The following is a 10,646-nucleotide window of genomic DNA, read 5'->3' on the forward strand; positions in this document are numbered from 1 at the left end:
GACCTTGACTGATGAGCTTGATTGTTTTGGATCATGAGTATATCTTTTCTTCTTCCACATGTTGACTTTCTGTCATTTTCCGTCACTGTATCTTGGCCACAGAGCATTCGTGACTAATTTCTGTAATTCTTTAAATTACTTCTTGAAATTAAACTGTGGTACTTTACCATAATCCCTGTGGAAAAGGTTCTCACAGTGTTTCTGTCATCATCAATTTTCTTTTTTTTTAAAGACATATATTGAAACACAAGAAACACTTGTCAGTCACATGTTCCAATACTTTTTGATAGATAAATGGGTGGATTCACACAAAAGGTTGATTGACACATCTGGATGTAAATATTAAGTAAATATTTTATGCAACTAGAAATTAAAACTTCTGAAATTCTGTTCTATCATCTCATATTCATCTCTTGATCCATCTCAAACCTTTAAAATATAGAATAATATAAACAAAATATCTCGTCTGGCTATTAAAATACTTTTCTAGACATACCAGTAGAGGGAGACCGAAGTTGATGTATTTTCCTATATTTTCCAACGTTTTAATATCAATGTTTCAGCATTCAGTAGAGTTCAATAATAATAAACGTTATTAATAAACTTAATAGAAATTTGATGCTTTTGTTTTTGTTTATGTCGTTAAGCACTGTGTGAAGCGCTCGGGAATCGGAACCTAAATCATTGTCCGTGATTCTTACCGGAAAGATTTAATGGCGGACAGTATTTTCGCGTTGCCTTGGCAGCCGGAAACGAACTGGCTGTATTTGGCGTTGTATGCTCTCTAGTAATGACGGACATTCAGGAGACAGGTAAGCTAGCTTTGTGTTTTGCTTTATACTATCTATAAATACTTTAAGAAGTACAGCTAAGGTTACTTAATTTTGTAAAATGCTTGTTCTTGCATTAATCGTGTTTACGAACTAGCTAGCTGACGAATTAGCATGAAGGTTAGCAAGATGTTAAGTAGCCAGGAGGTTGTATTTTTGTTTCATTTTTTAATAAGCTGAGATTAAAGTTTAACAAATAAAGTCGTCTCCATATTGTTATCATAGGTCTTCTCAATAGAGAGGAGAATATTGTTGAGATGATAGACTTGGATGAGGAAGAATTTGCTGTTTCAAAGTGAGTTTCTTTATTTATCTCTCTCTCTTTCTAATTTAATAATGTTTATAATGTTTTTGTTAAAAATGGTTTAATTCTCTGCCATGTGTATAATGTATTGCTTGTTTTTAAGATCATCAGGGGCAGATGCACTGTTTGATACTGTCATTGGGAACATTGAGGATATCATAATGGGTAAGTTTTGCAGACGATTTTGTGTTTGTTTCACTTTATTTAATTCATTTTATTAGACCAAACTTTATTGCACACTTTGCTGTTCCCTGTGTGCAAACATTTGATTATTATTTTTCAGATGATGACTTCCAGAACCTTCAGCAGTCCTTCATGGAGAAGTATTACCTTGAGTTTGAGGACACAGAGGAGAATAAACTCATTTATACGGCAATTTTTAATGAATATGTAAGCAGGTTCATGGTAATTTGTTCATGAATTTTTTTTAGAGTCTGTTCTTGTAATTAAGGAACTCATTTTTGATGTCAGATTGAGCTCTTGGAGAAGTATCTGGAGCAGCAATTGATCGAGCGGATTCCTGGGTTTAACATGAACGACTTTACTCATTCTCTTAAGTAAGTCGTTCTTTATTTCTTCATTCTTTTTCTCAAAAAAGAGAATCTTCTTCTTCTGTTCAAATCAGCTACTAATTTTCAGGAAATGTCACAGTGTAGCCTAAAATTTGAAATCATTTGCATTAATGGACAATATTTCACCTTTTTTATATGTCTTATTTTTCCACATATTCTTCATTCTTCAGTCATATTTTTAAAACTTATGCTTTTTTGTTTCTTCCTATGCCTTTTCTACCTAAGTCAACACAGAGAAGAAGTCTCAGGGGATATATTTGACATGCTGCTCACCTTTACAGATTTCATGGCTTTTAAAGAGATGTTTCTTGACTACAGAGCCGTAAGTGATATATGAGAGACATGAGTACATATTCAACCCCTTGAACATTGTAGAGTTAGAAACTGGCACAGAAATGGGCTTAATTAAGGTTATATGCTAATTCACTACTTTATTAATAACACATTGTTTTTTCGGCTGCTCCCTGTTCAGGGTTCGCATATTTGATTCCACACAGATTTTTACGGCGGATGCCCTTCCTGATGCAACACTAGATATTTTTTACAAATGAATGTCTGGAAATATTAAGATGAAGGAATGATAGAAATATATTATCCTATTGTTTATTTGTTGGGCATATGTTGTGTTAATGCATGAAAAGATGCAGGATGGAATCAGTGAAATAGCATACAGGCAAATTAAAGTATGCTGTAACACAACACGAGAAGTTTGTGGTCATGATTATAACTTAAAGGTGGGGTCTCCGTTGTTGGAGAAATGCTTCAGAAAACTGCGTTGGGCCGCCAAACAAAACAAAAACAAAACTAACGTGTAGACAATGAGCAGAAAGGGGCAGGTCTTTTCAATATTGGTGGAGAGAGTGTTCAGTGCACATGTGTGACATTAGCAGAAAGCGGTTTTAACATTGACATGGCGGATAAAAATTAAGAAAGAAATTGAAGGAAGGCTTACGAAAAGGCAAGAAGTAGGACCCATGTTAATATAGGATCAGCTTAACAGTGCTGGAGAGAACTGAATATCTTCCGCATGAAACGATGATAAACCTTTCATGGTACAACACACAGTACTACAAAAATACATATTACTCATTGTGTTCATTTATGGATAAAAATATACCCTCGGTCAGCTGCCATAACAGGTTCCACCATAATATTTGTCTGGGTTATACTTGGGTTATACTTGTCTGGTGTATGTTTGTTTTGGTGATTTCAAATGTCAATATTGGCTTTCAAACAACAAAGACCCCACCTTTTAAATAAAACCTACAAAAGCTCTTCAGGATAGAGCATTTACAAAACTAATCAACTTCTTCGTTGTGCAGGAGCGAGAAGGAAGAGGGCTGGATCTCAGCACTGGCCTGGTGGTGAGGTCACTGAGATCATCCACTTCCACAGCAGTCTCTTCCGCACCAGGATCAGACTCTTTTTAAACCAAGAAGCACTTCAGTCTCTTACACACACACACACACACACACACACACACACACACACACACACACACACACACACACACACAGACAAAATAAATGACATAAATTATGTCATCATTTATATTTCCTCAGCTTGTACAGCTACATAGGTTTTTTCTTTCTGGAGCCTAGTTTGCTGAATTAGACCATGAGTTTACGTTGGTTTAACACAAACTTAATGTTAATAGAATCTGCTTTTGTAGTGCAGTTCCTCTCAGTGTTTTGCAGGTTTACTCAGACTGTCTGTGATTTGTTATAATGATCATGCTACTATACAGGTGAATGTGGTATCTGCTGTAAAAAGAGTAAAGCTGCTGGAGTGTGAGTGTGCATGTATGTGTGTGTGTGTGTGTGAGAGAGAGAGAGAGAGAGAGAGAGAGAGAGAGAGAGAGAGAGAGAGAGAGAGTGTTCTAAAACTGTTCTACAATCTCATGGTTCTTTAAATATGGGGATTTCTACTCCAGCTTATTTCTAGTTCAGCTTCTAGGCAACTCCCACATGTAGATATTAAAAAAAGGTTGTGTTTTTTTTTGTTTTTTTTTGTAATTTTTTATTTATTTATTTCATGTTGATATCATGGGTATGACCTGAATGTTTGACTCACCCATTTTTTTTTGTCTTTGAATGTAAATATTACTGTATGCTGAAGAAAGAAAGAACTCACACCAAATATCACAAAACGGCGATTAAAAAAACGAACACACTTGTATTGTAAAACAGACAATTTATTAAATACAGTAAATACACGCTTGATCAGGTGTAGACAAAAAATCTACAGAAATACTCATCCTTTATACTTTTAAAAGCATACAAAATAGGTTTATTTGTAAACCAGTGAGGTTCTGTACACTTCCAAAAATGAGATATGAGCAAGAAAAATACCTTTAAAGGCAGGGTCTCCGATTTTTGAGAAACACTTCAGAAAACTGAGTCGGGCCAAATAATAAACAAAAATCAAAACAAACGTGTAGCCAATGAGCATAAAGGGGCGGGGCTTGTCAATATGAGGTGGAGAAAGTGTTCGGTGCACATGTGTGACATTAGCAGAAAGCGGTTTTAACATTGACATGATAAAAACAAAGAAAGAAAGCGAAGAAAGGCTTATGATAAGGCACAGAAGAAGTAGGACGTGTTAATATAGGATCAGCTTTACAGCGCTGGAGAGAACTGAAGGAGCGGGAAGTTGGCCACATTCACAGATTCAAGTTTCCCGAGTCAGTAAGTCCTGAGCTAAACGCTGTTACTACACAAATAACACCTCTTTTCTATCGTAGTGATGTAGTGATGTATGGAGGCAGCTACAACCGCGTTTTGTGTAGTAACAGCGTTTAGCTCAGGAGTTATTGACTCGGGAAACTCCATTCTGTGAATATGCGGCCAACTTTACTTAAGACGCCGAGGCGCTTTTTTCCTTCTCGATAGGTGAGTAACGTTGGTTTTGCTTTGTTACACAGAACTAATATATGCCGTCCATTGCATGATTATTCTTGTTTGTCATTTTTGCTTGTTTGTTTATCTGCAATCTTATTGTTCCCTTCAGCTATGATAAAGACACATTTCTTTCCATTATTTGCCTGGGTTGCGTATGTATGTGTGGGCGGAGCTATCAATACAGGGGTGGGACCCATTTGGGTTAGGGGCGTGTTTGTTTTTGTGATTTTATATGTCCACATTGACTTTCAAAAATCGGAGACCTTGCCTTTAATATATAGGCAAAATTATACATTTCTTATTATGAGATTATATTACATATATTATATCATCTTTTGGCAGATATAGAAATATATTTGATTTAATATAATCTTATAATAGGAAAAGCCTTATAAATTTGACTACATTGAAGATCTGTTGACTAAGCAGGATGTCATTTGGTGCAATGTAATAGCACAAAAATGCTATTATGCTATTATCTCCTTTAGGTCATGGTAAGAATTTGTCACATCTGTAAGAGCTCCTTGTCAGAGCACAGGCTCAGTGGCTACACAGGAACAGTAGCCATAGCTGCATTTCCTCCATCACCCTTCCACTCTATGAAAGCATGAATGGTGCTGCCAATGTAAATCCCCATCACAAAACTGGCAAAAGACTAAAAGACACAATGCATACAAATTAAACCCACATCCAGGCTGGAATGCATTTATGCTTTCTAGGACTCGTAAATGATAAACCATATGAAATGCAGTTTTGTAACACTTTTATAGTATTGACCTTTTCATCACTATTGAAATGGCAAGCTTCTTTCACAACAGGAAATTATACCCATGTCATGTGCTTGTCATTTTGTTGTATGGACTTTGACCAGGCTTGGTATAAAAGCTCAACTTTTTAAAGGTGCCATAAACGCATGTGCACTGATTGATAAACTTTTCCTGTTGCACCTACAGACAGGTGACTAAATTAAAGGTAAATCCAAAGCTTGACTACTGCAAGTCACCAGAACAGCTTCAGTGTACATTGGGAAAGATTGTGTAAGTCTGTGAAGCTGTACTGGAAATATAAACACCATTCCTGCAAAAGACATTCCCTCAATTCATTTGGATGATAGTGAACAGATAATAATAGTTTAAATATGTTGGGGTCTGATGAATGCAAATCCCATATTATATGATTTACATCATTTTCAATCTCATCAAACTTTTCAAGCCCTGTGAGTGGAGATAAGAGCCCACTCCCTTCAGGATTGAAATGTTTCATCATGGGATAAAGAAGAACTTTATGTTGACTTCACTGTCACTTCACTTACCGCAGACGCTGCCATGTGATTAAAGTTATATCCTCCAAAGTGACTGACTGAAACTGCGTTTGCCAGGAAGGCCGTGAGGTACAGGATGCTCGCAACCCCATAAAACACCAGCAGCTATGAAGTGAAGTGAAAATAGGGAACACTATATAATGTATGCTGCAATAGTCACAGGTTTACCTTGTTATGTTTGATGACACAGAATAATGTATTCCACTATAATTCCAGTAAGACATCCACTTACCGCTAGAGGCCAGGGTATGGAGGACAATTTTTGCCTCATACTCAAGATAAGCATGATGTAGAGCACAGTGCTGAGGATCCACAGCGTTATGCTCACAAACAACACCCAGCCTAAGGCGGCCACATGCCAATACTCAGCACTGGAGATAAGGGCCCACACCAGCAGGCCAAAAATCTACAGGTGGAAGATCATTTATATATTTATACTCATAAAAATCAATACTTGAACTATGTATGATGTTAGGCATAGGGATTAGAAACATTCTTAATACAACACAATTGAAAATGTGAACAAAATCAATTTCAATTGTTTCAGAGTGAAACTTATTTATTTATGTATGTATGTATGTATGTATGTATGTATGTATGTATGTATGTATGTATGTTTAATGTTTAACCAGTTCCTGAAGACCTGAGTGGGTCAAAAATAAAATTGCAGGAGAGCACACACATTCACCCCTGAGGCAATTTATCTTAAAGATAAACTTACTGCCATGTTTTTTCGTAGGTGAAAGGAAACCAGAGAACTCAGAGCAAACCCACATGTGTATGCGGAAAACATAAACAGAAACTGCCAGCCTAAGCATTTTCCCAGTAAGCCTAAATTCCTGATATCAGAATGATCAGAATAGAGAGTTCATCATTTTCTGCACACCTCTTTAAAGACACTACCATGACAAGAATATCCTTCTGAAAACAACAAATCACAATGTGAAGTTGCAGGATACTCTGCTGTTAAATAGTGAAAAATAAATGCATAGGTTCTGGTTAAATGTAGTGTTTGGTTTTTCACATATACAGTAAAGTGAATCGAGGAGAGGCTGATTCGCTAAAGCAGAAATGTAGTTTAAAAAAATACACAGTTCTAGGCCATGGTTGAAAATATTATAAATAGAAGCAAGTACTACACTGTGCTCTGTTGTTACGTTTATGTGAATAGAGTGTAAATTTTAAAGCTTTACTCTCAAATCTAATTATGATCCATTTGATGGCCATTTAAAAGGTGCAGTGTTTCCATGTATCCTTTTGAAATATACACATATGAGCACCACCCCAGCAGAATGCAAAGGTACAGTTTATTTGAATCATGTCCGTATTTAAATCATGAAAGCAGGCTAGAAAATACTTCGGTCGTCATAAATGCTTAGACATTCATCATTTTGAACAGGAAAGACTGATGCCTGCTTTAACTTCTAAAGATTCTAAATATATGACCTAAAGTCCAATATCCACTGATCCATTTGGCATTAACCTAATAACCTGATTAGATTATTGTGGCCACTATTATTTTGTATTATACGTCAGTATCTGATTCATTGTTTCCGATAACATGGTTTGGTACAATGCACATCTTTTAGCCAGGTCAATTATTAATGTATAAAATGGTCTCGGCTTGCTGTTGGTGGCATGAACCGGTATATTGAAAGGGAATGACACCTGAGATCTGGCAAACATAACCACAAACAGACCTGAGAAGTGGAACTAAGGACAGGCATAACAACAATAAGAACAACAACAACAACAACCACCATAATGGAAACCTTCATCATCACCAACAGTTGTTAATTATATTGTTAAGTACACTTGTTAATTATATAGTACACTATAAAAAGTCCAAGCAAAGGTAAGTACACAATCACATGAAGTTACATGAAGTTTGCTTTTGGTCAAACTTTGTGTTAGAGCGTTTGATTCCATTCCATTAGATTCAAGGAAGTTCAAGAACGAGTTCCTACTCGATCTTGAACTTCCTTGAATCTAATACGGATGATTGAATCAAATGACATACTGTACTGTTTCACTTGTATTATCATGTGTGTACTTAATATAATGTGTGATAGCTGTAATACTACAATCAAGTCATAACTCATGCACATTACCCCAGATTACAGGATACAGATAACTGTAGTTAAACTAGGATAAACTAAGGGTGGAAATAGTTATACAAGGTGTGACAGAAGTGCATCATGACATAGTGGCTACTGAGTTATAGATATCTATAAATCTTACATTTTTACAATTTTTTTTATTTGAAATCAATTTTAATCTCACACACTATTAACAGGACATGATTCATCCTAGTTTACCATGTTTAGGAAACCGACTGCAAATAAAATTTATGAATCTGATTGAAAAGGAAAAGACATATAAACGTATGAAGTGTATGGCAACTCAAACTAGCTTGTTGAACCATTGCAGAAGTTGCTGAGACATTATTAAGATCAACCATGCATGTCTAAAGCAGATGGCAGACGGGCAAGAGAAAGTGTAAATGAGATAATCGAAAGAGTACAAGATAACAAAGACACTTTCTATATCAAACTAAACAATCCAAGCAAGCAATTTTACTTACAATCTCCACCAGAAGAAGAACCCCTTGTACACTTTTAATGAAGTTCAAGTCAAAAGATATGTTCATGACTTGCACGGGACTTGCTGTCTGAAACTGAGAAGAGCTTGTCTGAGTGTTCACCTTCCCAGGAAAATCTGCCATTCCAATATATTCCAAAAGCGGAGGACTTATGCACTAGGTAATGTTACCTTTTTTGGGTCAAAGGAAAGTTAGAAGTCGATGAAACAAACAAAGCAATTTTCACAGATCCAGCCAGTGAAGGATCCTCCTAGTAACACTATCCGAACAGACAGGTGCTTTATGATACCTGCTCTCTCTCTCTCTCTCTCTCTCTCTCTCTCTCTCTCTCTCTCTCTCTCTCTCTCTCTCTCTCTCTCAAACACACACACACATTCTCTGTCACCTTCTTCACATATGTAAATGCATTTTCTTGTGTACACAGGGCTTGTCAAGGGTTACTAAATAACTTTATCACATGACCTAAATTAAATAAATACCCGACAGGCTTGCCCAAAGTATAAATAATGAATAGATAAACACAAAAGAAACTGAAACATTATTGGAAATATTTGATAGCTGAAGAGTGTAGTTACAAAACATTGAACGTTGGAAGCATAACGTGTATAAAAACAAAGTCCATTCTGGTTATTTCTAGTAAAGCATTCATGAGCCATAGACATATCTGGTCTGTGATTCTCTGTAATATGGGGATTTTGATGTGTATTTTTCAACAAAGTGGATAATTGCTATTATTAAGCTATGGGTTACTTAAAACTTTTAAAAGTTTTTTAACAGGTAATGAATGTTTTACCAAATATAATAAAAGTTAAATTGCTCTTTTTCCCCTTTTGTTGGCTTAACTGTCACACACACACACACACACACACACACACACACACACACACACACACACACACACACACACACACATTAAGGATAATTTAGAGATGCTAATCAGCCTGCAACACTTGTCTTTGAACCAGGGAGGAAACCAAAGTGGCCATAGGAAACCCCCAAAGCACAGGGGGAACATACTTCAAACATAGAATGGAGAATGTATTGGAAAAAACACACACACACACACACACACACACACACACACACACACACACACACACACACACAAATGAGTATTTATTAAAGCTAAATATAGTCATGCCATGCCATTGATACATATTTTCTTGTTATACTCTTTAAGAAATACTACCAAAAGCAATAAAATCTCTAAATCATTTACATTATCTGTTCTTAAGCCACAGAACCTCTATTAAAAAGCTACTTTCTTTTTGTTTCTGTACATACATTTCTGTATGTACTCTGTATACTCTGTAAAGCATTATCATGTGTCTAACAGCTCTAAAATGTACAAAAAGACTGTCAATCTGCAGTAAACCTCACATTGGTGTAGTAATAACAGAGTTTGCGCATAGAAGTAAATGAACTACAGCTGTCTTTTGGTTAACGTTATGACTATATATGACTTGTCTCAGCACAGCTTAAACTGTCAGTCAAAACCTTTTTTTAATTATTGAGTCTTTTAACCATTCTGGACACTACAAAAAAACTACTCTTAAGTGTTCCTCTGTGGATGAAAACATCCACTAAATTAATGTCATATGAAATTATATCAGACTAATATTTTTTATAATTTTTTTTGCATCTGTTAATCAACCTCAGTTCTAATCAAAACTACTAAATATGAAAAAAAAGAAATTTGAAAAAACTTTTTAATTACTAATTTAATTAGTGATATGTCACCAATTTGCATAAAAATACACACTATACTATATAGTATATTGTGTGTTTGTGTGTGGCTGTGTGTGTGCGTGTGCACAAATGCACACGAACACACACACAACCCCCACACCTGCACAAACACAAAAACAAACACGCGCACACTATAGTATATATAGTATAGAAAAGAGTATATCCTCCACAGAACTCAAGGTTTTTGAAAAATGTGAAAATATGATAAATGTGAAATCCTCTTTCCAATGTACCTGTCATATAAAGGTTTGTCTCAAAAAATCATTCCTTCAGCTGAAACACAGAGAAAAGTATGGCCAAAGAATTGGGAAATTATGCACCATAATTGACAAAAACATCCCGAGGTGTCCACAAGGGTTAAGGACTCA

The 10,646-nt window shown here is 35.8% G+C and overlaps 2 protein-coding genes across 3 annotated transcripts; one reads left to right on the top strand and one right to left on the bottom strand.

The window, feature by feature from the left end:
- The first annotated feature begins 654 nt into the window (after nucleotides 1-654).
- On the top strand, nucleotides 655-3,878 carry LOC113652624 (ADP-ribosylation factor-like 2 binding protein). Its single transcript, XM_027161819.2, has 7 exons — nucleotides 655-812; nucleotides 1,056-1,125; nucleotides 1,238-1,299; nucleotides 1,418-1,524; nucleotides 1,606-1,691; nucleotides 1,932-2,028; nucleotides 3,029-3,878. Exons 1-7 carry the CDS (start codon nucleotides 791-793, stop codon nucleotides 3,134-3,136), a joined length of 552 nt encoding a protein of 183 aa, XP_027017620.1. The 5' UTR covers nucleotides 655-790; the 3' UTR covers nucleotides 3,137-3,878.
- A 1,224-nt stretch (nucleotides 3,879-5,102) lies between these two features.
- On the bottom strand, nucleotides 5,103-8,881 carry LOC113652625 (plasmolipin). Of its 2 annotated transcripts, XM_027161822.2 has the most exons (5): nucleotides 8,700-8,881; nucleotides 8,512-8,604; nucleotides 6,160-6,333; nucleotides 5,919-6,032; nucleotides 5,103-5,261 (listed from the first exon to the last, which is right to left on the bottom strand). In XM_027161822.2, the coding sequence occupies exons 2-5, from the start codon at nucleotides 8,575-8,577 to the stop codon at nucleotides 5,154-5,156; spliced, it is 462 nt and encodes a 153-aa protein (XP_027017623.1). In that variant the 5' UTR covers nucleotides 8,578-8,604; nucleotides 8,700-8,881; the 3' UTR covers nucleotides 5,103-5,153. The 2 variants fall into 2 exon arrangements, with proteins under 2 accessions (XP_027017623.1, XP_027017622.1); XM_027161821.2 differs by having other exon boundaries at nucleotides 8,512-8,881.
- Nucleotides 8,882-10,646: the final 1,765 nt, after the last annotated feature.

Source organism: Tachysurus fulvidraco, chromosome 13 (assembly GCF_022655615.1).
Source record: "Tachysurus fulvidraco isolate hzauxx_2018 chromosome 13, HZAU_PFXX_2.0, whole genome shotgun sequence".
Taxonomy (NCBI): domain Eukaryota; kingdom Metazoa; phylum Chordata; class Actinopteri; order Siluriformes; family Bagridae; genus Tachysurus; species Tachysurus fulvidraco.

Excerpts from the sequence above, each read along its gene's own strand:
- LOC113652624 (XM_027161819.2), top strand. The coding sequence starts at position 791 with ATGACGGACATTCAGGAGACAG. Across the intron at positions 813-1,055 it reads GACGGACATTCAGGAGACAG|GTCTTCTCAATAGAGAGGAG; the intron begins GTAAGCTAGCTT and ends TTGTTATCATAG. Across the intron at positions 1,126-1,237 it reads GAAGAATTTGCTGTTTCAAA|ATCATCAGGGGCAGATGCAC; the intron begins GTGAGTTTCTTT and ends CTTGTTTTTAAG.
- LOC113652625 (XM_027161821.2), bottom strand. The coding sequence starts at position 8,652 with ATGGCAGATTTTCCTGGGAAGGTGAACACTCAGACAAGCTCTTCTCAG. Across the intron at positions 6,334-8,511 it reads TTCTTCTTCTGGTGGAGATT|ATTTTTGGCCTGCTGGTGTG; the intron begins GTAAGTAAAATT and ends TTCCACCTGTAG. Across the intron at positions 6,033-6,159 it reads CCATACCCTGGCCTCTAGCG|CTGCTGGTGTTTTATGGGGT; the intron begins GTAAGTGGATGT and ends TTCACTTCATAG.